At 42.2% G+C, this 13,789-nt stretch overlaps 1 protein-coding gene across 1 annotated transcript in view; it reads right to left on the bottom strand.

The window, feature by feature from the left end:
* The window catches only part of DNAH14 (dynein axonemal heavy chain 14), a 341,496-nt gene that overhangs the window by 23,866 nt on the left and 303,841 nt on the right, over window positions 1–13,789 (bottom strand). Inside the window, exons 72-77 of the mRNA XM_021064261.1 lie at window positions 13,575–13,660; window positions 12,916–13,072; window positions 10,230–10,440; window positions 6,531–6,633; window positions 3,824–4,051; window positions 1,364–1,561 (exon numbers count right to left, since the gene is read on the bottom strand). Of these exons, the coding sequence (XP_020919920.1) occupies window positions 1,364–1,561; window positions 3,824–4,051; window positions 6,531–6,633; window positions 10,230–10,440; window positions 12,916–13,072; window positions 13,575–13,660 (983 nt within the window). The remainder of the gene's footprint in view (window positions 1–1,363; window positions 1,562–3,823; window positions 4,052–6,530; window positions 6,634–10,229; window positions 10,441–12,915; window positions 13,073–13,574; window positions 13,661–13,789) is intronic.

Raw genomic sequence — 13,789 nt, 5'->3', positions numbered from 1 at the left:
GCATTTGGTAAATGGAAAGAATGTAAAAGATCTGTGGCCAGAGGGTAGATTTTGGAAGTTCAAAAACATTGTCCCCCCAGTTACTTAACTCTCCTCCTATCAACCTGAGTCTGTGGCTGCTTGCCTAGTAGAATGCTATACAGACTAAGCATTCTGTGTCAGGTCTGGTCCTTGGCCTTTAAGTGTTAAAGGAAAAAAAAAAAAACAAAAACCAATCACTGACAAAGAAGAGAAATGCACTGTTTATACAGCCAGGAAAGTGGGTAGTGGTGGCTGTCCTGACGTCTTCAAGGAAAACACTGACGAACTAATGAGGGCCACAGAGATACAGCAACTGAGAGTCATTGATAAGAAAAACTATCTGCAGAAGCTAAGATTATGACAAGGAACAGCAAGAGCTGGCAAGCTGGAATTGCCCTCAAGGGGCCAGTGTGTAAAGCAGCTAAGTAACTGAAATGCATGATTTGCGAATCCCATTCTGAGTTGGGTAGGATTCTGCCCAGGGAACTCCATGCTGCTCATTACTGTATTTCCTATTCTCTTGAGCATATCCTCAAAATAAGTCTCTAGGCAAAAACCATGCCCCATTGTATTTGTTTTCAATCTGACAGATTTTCAAGGATAATTTTTTCTTAAGGGTTGACTTCAGACGTTAAACAACTAAAATGTTTTAAATACTTTTTTTAAATGGAAATTTTTTTTGGGGGGGGGGCGGGTGCACCTGTGGCATGTGGAAGTTCCCAGGGTAGGTGTTGAATTGGAGCTGCAGCTGCTGGCCTACACCACAGCCACAGCAACGAGGGATCTGAGCCACATCTGCGATCTGCTCTGCAGCTCAGGGCAATGCCAGATCCTTAACCCACTGAGCGAGGCCAGGGATCAAACCTGCATCTTCATGGATACTAGTCAGGTTTGTTACCACTGAGCCAGGATGGGAACTCCCTTTTTCATCTTTTTATTTCCCATCCAGCCTAAAGCTGTACTTAACAGCATGGACGCCAGGTTGTGCCCCTGGTGGAGGCACAGATTCTGCAGACCTCTGACCTGAGAGTGTGGGGGGAGGACTTGCCTTCGGTGTGATGGGTGGGAATTTGCACACAGGGGTGGTGAATGGAAGATGAGAAGGAAGAGGACGCCATCCGGTTGATGGCTGTAAAGTGGGTATGGGCCTGGTACAGGGGGAGGTGGGGACAGAGGTCACCTCCAGGTCATCGGTGGAGGGTCTTGAGAGTATGGACAGGTAGACCAAATGGTAATTAATCGAGTAATGGCAATTGACGTTTATAATACAGAATTGAACGAATGCAGCAATATTTAGTTAAAAGTCATCATGTGATGTTAGGAAAATAAATCCCTTTCTTACCTCATCAGTAGAGAAACTGAAATCATCTTTCAGCATTGTAGGGTTGCAGAATTTGTAGAGAAGGGTGTTTAAACATCGCCTGTCCCAGCTGTCTGTCACCCGGCCCCCGTAGACCACCTCCCCAAGCAGGTAGCGCAGGGTCTGCCACGGAACACTGGGCCATGCGCTCAGGGCATTTGCCAACACTTTTATGGCAACCTGTAGAAAATCCACTCCTTCTTATTATTTTAGTACATGTTTTCATGAACATGGTTAGTTCATGTTTTATTTAGATGGTTTAACATAAAATCAACAACTCTCAAACAGCTACATATATTTTCTCTTTAACAATATGTGGGAATAACAAGTGGAATAAAAATATTAGGATATACCTTTGAATCAATTCTTTTTTCTTTTTCTTTTTTTTGTCTTTTTAGGGCCACACCCACAGTATATGGAAGTTCCCAGGCTAGGGGTCAAATTGGAGCTACAGCTGCCAGCCTACACCACAGCCACAGCACCATGGGATCCAAGCCACATCTGTGACCTATACCACAGCTCATGGCAATGCTGATCCTTAACCCACTGAGCAAGGCGAGAGACTGAGCCCGAAAACTCATGGATACTAGCTGGGTTCATTACCGCTGAGCCATGACGGGAACTCCTATCCATTCCTTTTGTTGTTGAACATTGAAATACTTAATTGACTTTTTTTTTTTTTTGCTTCACCTATGGCATGCAAAAGTTCCCTGGCCAGGGACTGAACCTGAGCCACAGCAGTGACAACTGGAATCCTTAATCTCTAGCCCACCTGGGAACAAGGATTAATTTTTTTTTTTGGGAGGGGGACAGACAAAACAAGCACATGGTACTGAATTCAGAATATATGAAAAGATAAGCAAGGAAAAGGAAATTTTCTCCTACCCCTACTCATCAGAGCCCCTCCCTCGAGGCCACCGCTATTAGCAATGTTGGGGGGGACCTGACACAGGTACTCTGCGTAACTCTCTGGAAATAATCTGACTTCATTCCTCCTTCTCTTCCTCCTTTCCTCCCCTCTTTTCTACCTTCCTTCTGTCCTTCCACTATCATTTTTCCTTGCCTTTCATCCATCTTTTTTCCTGTTCTCCTGTCTTCACACATGCTGGCCTCCACGTGAACAGTGTATCTTGGTTATTACTGTTCCATCGCTGCATCAGTTCATATTTCCACTAGTCACTGTTCCCTCATCTTGTCTACTACAAGGCGATGTTGGCCTATGCAATTCTTGGTACTTCGCCATTCGTTTAATATCTATTTCCCCTGCTACTGGTTGTGTTGATCATCTTTTTCTTTTGTCTCGTGGTCAAGACTTGCTCAGTTAACCTGGGGAAAATGTTAGCAGGTGCTACCCCAGGTTAACTGTAGCAGCAAAGAAAACACCCTGCACGATTAAACACAAAAAGCAGGGTTCTAGATAAAGACTAGTGAAGAAGACTCAAGCTAAATCCCGCCTCCCCCGCCCGCCGACAGCATGTCAATGTCATCTCTCTTGCTTTAAATGAAGAAGTAAAAACAGCAAACACTTTTGCGGTGATTTATATGTGCCAGGCATTAAATGCTTTATCTATACTGACTAGTCTGTCACTCATAGCACTCTTTGGCATAGGTATGGATGTTTGCCCTCTACCTGTTTTTTTTTTTTGTCTTTTTGCCATTTCTTGGGCCGCTCCCGCGGTATATGGAGATTCCCAGGCTAGGGGTCTAATCGGAGCTGTAGCTGCCAGCCTACGCCAGAGTCATAGCAACTCGGGATCTGAGCCGCGTCTGTGACCTACACCACAGCTCACGGCAACGCCGGATCGTTAACCCACTGAGCAAGGGCAGGGATCGAACCCGCAATCTCACGGTTCCTAATCGGATTCGTTAACCACTGCGCCACGACAGGAACTCCTGTTTTGGTTTTTTTTTTGGCCAAAGAAACCAAGACCCAAAGAAGTTAATTAGCTTACCCATTAGGTTCAATCCTTGTACAGCTACAAGGGGAGGAGCTGGAATGTTATTCTCTGAAAGAGGGCTTCAAAGTAAAGTCCATGCTTGTATATCTATTTATTTATTTAGTCTTTTTAGGGCCACACCTGCAGCATATGGAGGTTCCCAGGCTAGGGGTCGAATCAGAGCTTCAGCTGCTGGTCTACACCACAGCCACAGCCATACTAGATCCAAGCCACGTCTTCAACCTACATCGCAGCTCATAGCAACTTGGATCCTTAACCCACTGAGCGGGGCCAGGGATTGAACCTACATCTCCATGGATACTAGTTGGGTTCGTTATTGCTGAGCCACAATGGGAACTCCTTAAAGTCCATGTTTTAAATGTGAGCTAGCTGTTGTTGCCCAGAGTTCATTACCTTCCTACCATGAAAACACTTAGAATTTATGTAGGCTCTCTGTATCTTACTGTTATTTACTTGTTGTTATTGTTTAAGGTACCACACTTACCTCCAAGTCTGAAGGACTAAATGCATATGCAATATTCCAGCCCAATATTCCATACGTTTTTCGTTCATTGATCAGAGCATTGAAGAAACATAAGCTGAATAAAAGTTTTTTCCACCACGGTCCACAGTCTGATTTTTCAAGTATCTCTTCTGTTACCTCTCCACTTCCACTATATCCAAATGTCTCAAGTAAATTATTTTTCAGTCCCTCGGGATTTTCCACTGCAATCTTTAGCAGAGAAAGAAGTGCATAAAAATGACATGCGACGACAGGTACAGGCACTTGGCCTAGGGGGCTCATAGCACTGGTAAAAGAACTAGCTAGGAATGCAACAGTTTCAGAGATTCAGCGGCAAATCAAAAAGGTTGTGTTAACCTCTTCCCATTTGAAAACTTCTGGAAAAGGATTGTACCAGATTTCCTATTGTTCCAATTCATACCTTACATTTGGGAAGTATAATATTGTCATTAAAAGCGCTCCTGTTTGCACTGAAAGCCCAGCATTTTAGCAAGTTTGACTGTTAGATCTGGTGTTGCTGTGGCTGTGGCATAGGCCGGTGGCTATAGCTCCAATTGGACCCCTAGCCCGGGAACTTCCATATGCTGTGGGTGTGTCCCTAAAAAGACAACCCCCCCCCCAAAAAAAAAACCAAAACAAAAGTCTGATTGTATTTGACAGTTGCTGTATTCTAAATGTTCCATGGCAGCTAAGTGGCTGTGACAGAATCAGGGCTGCAGGGCTGTGGCAAGGCAGCATTCGAGGGGGCGCCCCATTACAGGAAACAGAACTGAGGGAACCAACAAAAGCATCTAATCATCAGTGATATGAAAAACGAGAACAACATGCTGTTACCCCATTGCTTTGCTTGCATTCAAAAGCCCTGTGATTTAACTAGGATAACTGAAGTGAAGAGGCACAGGAGGTGAGGTCAGGAGGCAAGCATCCCAAGGCTTTTTTGATTTTTTTTTTTTGTCTTTTTGCCATTTCTTGGGCCGCTCCCACGGCATATGGAGGTTCCCAGGCTAGGGGTCCAATGGGAAATGTAGCTGCCAGCCTACACCACAGCCACAGCAAGGCCAGATCTGAGCCACATCTGTGACTACACCCCAGCTCACGGCAACGCCAGATCCTTAACCCACTGAGCAAGGCCAGGGATTGAACCCACAACCTCATGGTTCCCAGTTGGATTTGTTAACCACTGCGCCACGATGGGAACTCTCAGGGCTTTTTTTAGACTGTGGCTGTTCATTCTGAAACTGTGAATGAAACTGGGGCTGAACTGTTTCCTCACTGTGCAGTTTACATACACACAGATGTATGTGTGATTTCACATTGCGTGGAAATGTACATAGGACACCTATACGAGTGTAGATATGTATGTATGACACGTGTATGTGTGTCTGTGTGTTTACATGAACATGAAATTTCGAATCAGGGATCAGACTGACTGACTTATTCACAGAGCACCTAACATGTTCTCTCTCTCTCTCTTTTTATTTTATTTTTTTAGGGCTGCACCCGCGGCATATAGAGGTTCTCCGGCTAAGGATCTAATCGGAGCTGCAGCCGCTGGCCTACACCACAGCCACAGCAATGAGGGATCCGAGCCTCATCTTCGACCTACACCACAGCTCACAGCAACAACGGATCCTTAACCCACTGAGAGAGGCAAGGGGTCAAACCCACACCCTGCTGGATACTAGTCGGGTTTACTTCTGCTGAACCACAGCGGAACTCCCACATCTAACATGTTCTTGAAGCTCTATCTGTCCCCAGTACCTCCACCTCTGAAATCCCCCATCTGTGGCCAAAGATAAAAGGCTGTTTGAGGTCATCAGCTGCCTGACTATGGGAGGAAAATGGACTATCTTGAGTCTCGGGCTAGAAGCTGCGGCTTTCTTGGTCCACGCCCTGTCGTCTCCAGGGGCAGGGGTGCTGGCTTGGGTGAATATACTCAGCTGTTTGGGAAGAGCTGGGTATCAGTGTGACAGGAGGAAGTTCTTCATTTCCCAGGAATAAATGTGGTTTATCCTCTGGCTGGACTGGGACTCTGATCGGGAAACTGCCCCTCCACCTGATTTCCTCCATCTTTGCCTGATTCTGATAAAGGTGGAGGCGTGCGTGTGCTGGCATATCGGGCACAGCATCCTGCTTGTGCCATGGGTCAGTTTTCTTTGCAGGTGAGACTCCATCTTTTGGTCCACTGGACACTTGTATAACAGAATTGACCAAGTCTTAGTATTTATTCAAACTTAGTGGTGGATATGAGTAGAAGTCACAAATTATCCTTAATTAACACGTTTTACTTCAGAGTTTCAACTGGCTTTCTGCCAGACGCTTTTCAGAGAATTAGTAACAAACTGTGATACAGTGTTTGTTACTGTGTTAGGGGGACCAGAGAGAGAAAAAGGCTAGAGGAGTGAAGGGCCAGGACAGGACACAGATCCTATGCTCTGGTTTATAAGAGCTGGAAGCCTAAGCATCCTTGTTTGAGAAAACAAACATCTGAACTGCGAATCACTTGAAAGCACGGATCGCGTCTCTATTTTTACATTCCTCCTCATCCGCAGTAAAGGGCTGAGCACGGTAGAAATTTAAATACTGGAATTAGCCCTCTCTTCTTAATTCAGAAGTGTGAATGCAAGACAATTTACATTCTAGCAGTGTATCTCAGTCAATATTAATATCTGTTATACTCTGGCCTTACCTTTAGACTCCTTTGAAGAACAGGAACTGGGAAAGAATTGTCTGATTTTGAGCTTAACCACAGCCTAAACTCAGGCTCTATTGTTACATCTGGATTATTAAATCTGCAAAAGAAAAAAATGTATAAATATTTTAATGTGAAAAATGTAAACAACATCAGAATGTTCTAAGAATCACCGTTATTTCCAAGTCTGAAGCGGTCTTAGAAATCATTTTAATAATCAAACCATTAGAACTTTTATGTTGTGCAAGAATTTGCCTAAGACTCATTAATTTCCATTTTGAAAAAAATAGTTTTCCTTCTCTTAAATACAAAAGTTATACTTACTGCAAAATATATACTTGTTTCAAAAAACCTGGAAAAAATGACAAATAAGAAGAAAATGAAGAGTTCCACTGGTCAAATCTAGAACAACTGAGCATCCAAGTAAATAAGGATGGTAACAGATTATAGTCCACTGAATGTAATAGAAATCCATGCATCCATACTGATATAAAAATAAATAAATGAATAAAGAAATGGGGGAGAAGGCAAGCCTCCCTATAGCAGAACGTAACTTAATAAATTCAGAAGACAACGGGAAGTTAGAAAGTTAACATTTGGCAAATAGTACAGCAATAATTTGGTCAATAATTATCAATGGACGTTAAAAGCGGTGGGTGAAAGTCTGAGATATACAGAGGATCTGAAAGTCCCTACGGGTGGTAGATAACACCTTAATTAAATGATCAAAATTAAGAGAGTAGCACAGTGATTTGACCAGCTAACATGACGTGCCTCTTGCTATGATGTACCAAGAAGGATACAACATCACGCCTGTGGTATTCCTGCAATACTGCATCCATCACCTTACTCCAGCCAGGAGAAAACAGCCGACAAACCCAAACTGACAGACACTTTTCAAAATAACTGGCTTGTACTTTTCACAACATTTCAAAGTAATGAAAGACCAAGACAGGCTGAACAACTTTTCTAAAGCAAAGGAGTTTTAAAAAACATGACAACTGAATGCAATGAGAAATCCAGATTTGGAACCTGGACCAAGCTTTTTTTCTTTTGCAATCAAAGATATTATTGGGACAACCAGCTAGAGATGACTAAGTTCGGATGATTAGATAATCAGTACACGTGCTGCAGTACTTAGATGTCACGTGGCATCATGTCTGCAACTTGGAAATGATTCAGAAAAATTACATATATATATGTATATATGTAGGAAAGAAATGATAGGGCAAATGTTAGCAATCAGGAAGTAAAGCTAAAGGTATAGGACGGTTTTTGTACCATTCTTGCAATTTTTCTGCAATTCTGAAATTATTTTTATTTAAAAAACAAACCAAAACAATAGCAAAAAAAAAAAAAAAAAAAAGCAAACAAAAAATTAAACAGAAAAATAAAAAACCTGAAATCCGAAGAAGTAGGTATAAGCACTTTTATCTTCTATCCCCCCTCCCTCTGTGTCTCTCTCATTATTTTTTTCCTTTGTCCTTTTAAGGGCTGCACCCACAGCATATGGAGGTTCCCAGGCTAGGGGTCTAATTGGAGCTGTAGCTGCCAGCCTATGCCAGAGCCACAGCAACGCAGGATCCGAGCCGCGTCTGCAACCTACACCACAGCTACCGGCAACACCAGATCCTTAACCCACTGAGTGAGGCCAGGGATCAAACCCTCAACCTCATGGTTCCTAGTGAGATTCGTTTCCGCTGCACCACGATGGCAACTTCCTCTCTCTCATTTTTAAAATAAAAATATTGTACTGTACATCTTGTTTGTAGCCTGCTATTTTTCCTCTTAGCAATATATTGTGAATATATTTCTTTCATTCCTAATTTTAAGAAAATCTTTTTCACATTTTCCTTTCTCAGTGTAGGGTGCTAGGATGATAGTAATAAATATTTAAAGGCTTGATAAAGAAGTATGAATTTCCCTTAATCATTTGCAGAAATAACAGATTTTATAGAATTTTTAAAATGTATCATTAACTATTCTTCTTGAGTCTTCAAAACTGTTTTGAAGAATGTCTGTAATTTCTTTCCTTCTCTCTCTCTCTTTTTTTTTTTTTTTGCTTTTTAGGGTTGCACCCAAGGCACATAGGGTTGCCCAGGCTAGGGGTCAAATTGGAGCTACAGCTGCTGGCCTACACCACAGCCACAGCAATGCAGGATCTGAGCTGTGTCTGCAACCTATACCACAGCTCACGGAAACGCCGGGTCCCCAACATTAAGCGAGGCCAGGAATCGAAACCTCAACCTCATGGTTCCTAGTCGGATTTGTTTCCACTGCACCATGATGGGAACCCCTCTAATTTCTTTTTGAAAAATGATCCATTGTTATCTGCCACCCTATTGTTTCTCTCCATTTTATTTAATTTAATTAATTAATTTATTTATTTGCCATTTCTTGGGCCGCTCTCGCGGCACATGGAGGTTCCCAGGCTAGGGGTTGAATCGGAGCTGTAGCCACCGGCCTACGCCAGAGCCACAGCAACTCAGGATCTGAGCCGCGTCTGCAACCTACACCGCAGCTCACGGCAACGCCGGATCGTTAACCCAGTGAGCAAGGGCAGGGATCGAACCCGCAACCTCATGGTTCCTAGTTGGATTCGTTAACCACTGTGCCACGATGGGAACTCCGTTTCTCTCCATTTTAATGCATTTTTCGAGGGCTGATACAAGGTCTATCTGGCCCTTAGTCTCTAGAATAATTTTTGGTAAATAGCAGGTACTCTCTAAATATTTTTGAAAGAAAACCCTGGTGGACATTACTGTGCCATTGTCCAGTTTACATCTATTGAATCATATAACTAAGTAATCTCCGTCTTCTGACAAGTGATGAAACATATGTGAAAAAAAGAAATTATTAAAAAATTTTTAAACTGCTAGAATAACCATCTGAGAACAGAATGAATGATATTAGTAAAGTTTTTAGAAATTTAAGCCAGGCAGTTGTATTTCGGTTTTCTTGTGGATTCTCAAAACATTAAGAACAATAGCACTGACGAGGCAGAGACCCGCATAAACACGCTTTTACAGGACAGTAGCGGCCATGCTTAGTACAACACACAGAAACACGACGCCTGGGAAAAAAAAAAAAAAAACCCATAGAATGTAACTGGTTAAAAACATTACTAATTCAACACACTGTTAATTCTTCACTCAAAGTGACAGCATTCAATTTCCGAATACTTCTGTTGCAAAGAAAAAGGCTGAACCTATGGAAACTTTTGTCTGATTGAGCTGGTGCTTTGGGAGACACAGCCTAGAAAAATGGGTTGAGCTGGAGTAAGAATAAGAACTAAATACAGGCCATAAAGTAAATCATCACTGAAAGTTTGAATATGTGGTATGATATTCTGTGGTTTGGGATCATACAGAATATTAAAAACCACACTGCAGAGCTATGCATTTGTATATATACGTGTCCCTATCTATTGAGGGTGAGAGTTTGAGGAGAGAAAGTGATAAACAAGATGGAAAACAAAAGCCAAAGACTACTCATATTATCTAATAACAACCAATATATTTTTAGTAGAGTTTTTCAGTTCTTGGAGAAAAGAGAATCCTCATAAGAACAGCTTAAATTCCTTCGGAGGGCCCAGTCACTATGTTGTCACTGTTTAAGCACAGTGTACAGGCCGTTTTTAGTTTGACCTGTTTTGATAATAATCTGATCCCTTATAAATACATGTGAAACTCTTACGATTCCACAATAGCACAGAGCTTCGGCATAAACGATGCTGCAAGGTGGCAGTTCTGGAGGAAGACCCACTGTTCCTTTTGGGTCAGGGCCTTAACGATGAGGTCTTCTGCTTTAGCTGCCTGACCACGACCCAAAGAAATCATGGTCACGTGATGTGTTGTCCCTTTTAACTCTTGTGCAAATTTCAGGAGAGTGTTGCTGAGGTTGACACCTGTTGGACAACATGAAAAGGTACATACAATTGTAAATGCATTGAATTCCTTCTTAAAAAATACAATCTAGTATTTATTGAGGGGTGTTGACATAGCAGAAAAACTAGTCATTGAAATAAGATGCATAGTTCAAATTTTGGTTCTGCTATTTTCTCTTTCTTTCTTTCTTTCTTCCTTCCTTCCTTCCTTCCTTTCCTTTCCTTTCCTTTCCTTTCTTCTTTCTTTCTTTTCTCTTTCTTTCTTTCTTTTGGGCTGCACCCACAGCATATGGAAGTTCCCAGGCTAGGGGCTGAATTGGAGCTGGAGCTGCCAGCCTACCCCACAGCCACAGCATCACCAGATCTGAGCCACGTCTGCAACCTACACCACAGCTCACATGACAAAATAATGTGTTGGGCCACACAGAGAGAATTTAAGCTATTCTTATGAGGGTTCTCTTTTCTCCAAGAACTGGAAAACTATATTAAAAATATATTGGGTGTTAATTGATAATATTACTAGTGTTTGGTTTTTGCTTTCCATCCTGTTTATCACTTTCCCTCTTTCTCTCCTCAATGCTGGATCCTTAAGGCACTGAGCGAGGCCAGGGATTGAACTCATGTCCTCATGGATACTAGTCAGGTTCTTAACCCTCTGAGCTACAACAGGAACTCCCTCTTAAGTTTTGTGAATCAGTTTCAGCAGCAAAGTTTGTTAAATGCTGTGTTATCTTGCATACTCCTGTTCAGAAAATGGATGTGATGGCTAGAGCCCTCGCTGCCATATGGGGCTAAGTCTTCAAGAAACAGACAGCAACTATTAAGAGTATGTCAGGTGTCTGGCCCGCTGCTTTACATGGAAAGGTTCTGGGTGAGAAAGCCTCCACATGAAGGCACTTTGAACAAGATTTTGCCCAGTAGACTCAAAGGGTGAAAATGCTAAGTTCTCAAGATGTATTGGGTCTGAAGATCATGAAGAGCAGAAGATAAAAGAGAATAGTTTGCTTAGGGTCTGTAGAGCAGCAACAAAACAACAACAAAAAAAAAAAAAAAAAAAAAAAAAGCATCTAGAGTTTTAAAGAATACAAGGGCTTGTGCATTCTTGTACAAGGGAAATCGGCTTAATATTCTGTAATAACCCACAGGTGAAAAGAATTTGAGAAATAATGGATGTATGTATATGTGTAGATGATGTTTGTATAACTGATCCACTCTGCTGTATCCCTGAAAGTAACACAACACTGTAAATCAACTATACTCCAATAAAATTTTTTAAAAAGAAAAAGAACACAAGGCCTGGATCAGCAAAGCCAATTTCTGACAGCTTATTTTATAACTTTTTTTTTTTTTCTTTAGGGCCATACCCGCAGCATATGGAAGTTCCCAGGCTAGGGGTCAAATCTGAGCTGCAGCTGCCGGCCTACACCACAGCCACAGCAACACCAGATGTGAGCCACGTCTGCAACCTACACCACAGTTCACAGCTAATGCCAGATCACTGACCCACTGACCAAGGTCAGGGATCGAACTGGCATCCTCATGGATACTAGTTGGATTTGTTTCCACTGAGCCATGAAGGGAACTCCTATAACATGTATTTTTTTTCATGAGCCACTGAGAATTAAAATGATGAATAAACGCAAGGGTGGGCTCTACTTTCATATCAATAATACGTCTTTGGGAGGTTATTTTCTGCACAGAAAGCCAGCACTGATAAATTTTCCCACACTTGTGAATCTGGGACATCTTATTTCTCTTTGTTCTTTTACATTTTTAGAAAGATTCATTTTTTTTAATGTGCTACTGCTTTATTTATTTTAATTGAAGTACAGTTGGTGTATAATAACGATATATATACATTTCTGGTGTCTGACAGAGTGATCCACAACTTCTAAAGGTTCTAGTCCATTGATGGTTATAAAATATTAGCTTTACTTCCTGTCTTGGGCACTATATCCTTGCAGTGTATGTATGTGACATGTAGCAGTTTGTACCTCTAAATTCCCTCCCCAGCTGGTCCCTCCCCCTTGCCTCTCCCCACTGGTAGCCCCGAGTTTGTTCTCTATATCTGTGAGTCTGTTCGAAAGATTTTTTTTTTTTGGTTTTTTTTTTAGGGCCACACCTGCGGCATATGGAGGTTCCCAGGCTAGGGTGCAAATCAGAGCTACAGCTGCCAGCCTACACCACAGCCACAGCAATGCAGGATCTGAGCCATGTCTGTGACCTACACCACAGCCCACGGCAACACCAGATCCTTAATCCACTGAGCAAGGCCATGGATCGAACCCGAGTCCTCATGGATACTAATCAGAGTTGTTTCGGCTAAGCCATGACGGGAGCTCTGATTCATTCTTTATATAGTTTGCAGTTTTAAGCTGCCCATTTCCCAAAATGCTTAAGACTAGGAACATTTTAAACATAGAAGAACCTGACACAGAACCTGCTTCTCGACATCGTTTGATGAACACTGTAAAGCCAGCTTGACAAGTAGCTTACCATGGGAATGAATGAGTACCAGCGGAGTTCGGGCACTGGATGCTTCATACGACTCTTTCAAATTAATTCCAGTTCTGCAAATATATTCATCTCCTATCTTGTCAGTTATAAATGTTTTCACGGAATTCCTTAAACGTTCTGGTCTAAGAATTTTTATCTAAGAAAGAAACCGTGAGAGGTGAGGTAACTTTAAAAACCACGCAAAGGGTTTTTTCTGTGGGAGGAAACAAGCTACGAAGGACTCATCGTGTAGGTTGCCCGTCAGGAGTTTCACGCTGCTCCTTGTTTTGGGGAAACTGAAGGAGAGAGTCTACATGTGGTGGGGAGATGGCCACCCTTTTTTTGACCTCATATGGTTCTTCCTCGATGCCAGGGCCACCCAGTGCCTCTACTTGTCACACTCTGAGATCTCACTTGGGATGTGAAAAATCTAAGCTAAGGTCCCTGATTTCTGCAAAAAGAGAAACCTTGGCCCAGGGTGTCTGCACATGTACAGAACAAGAAAACCTCGTGGTGTTGAGGGGTGAAACTCTAGGATGGCAGAATTCGAAGAGCGCTGACTCTTCCGTTAATAAAATGAAAATCAGTAGCACAGTATTTGTGCATTGAAGCAAACCGAGCACATCTTTGCCCAAGCATCTTCGCAGAGCACATCTTACCAAAATAAGTCTTTGAAATGGCGTGAGCTTCTCCCAGGGAAAATTTATAGAACTGTGTATTTCTTCATTTTCATCCAAAACTTGAGCTAGGTATAATTTAGAGAAAGTGAGATTAATGATCAAATACTTTGGATCGCCTAAAGATAACACAATAACATTTTCTGCTATAAAATTATTTTTTAAACATGGCTAACTTCTTTTAAAGTGAAACCTAT

Source organism: Sus scrofa, chromosome 10 (assembly GCF_000003025.6).
Source record: "Sus scrofa isolate TJ Tabasco breed Duroc chromosome 10, Sscrofa11.1, whole genome shotgun sequence".
NCBI classification, from domain to species: domain Eukaryota; kingdom Metazoa; phylum Chordata; class Mammalia; order Artiodactyla; family Suidae; genus Sus; species Sus scrofa.
This window is presented reverse-complemented; position numbering and strand designations above follow the sequence as displayed.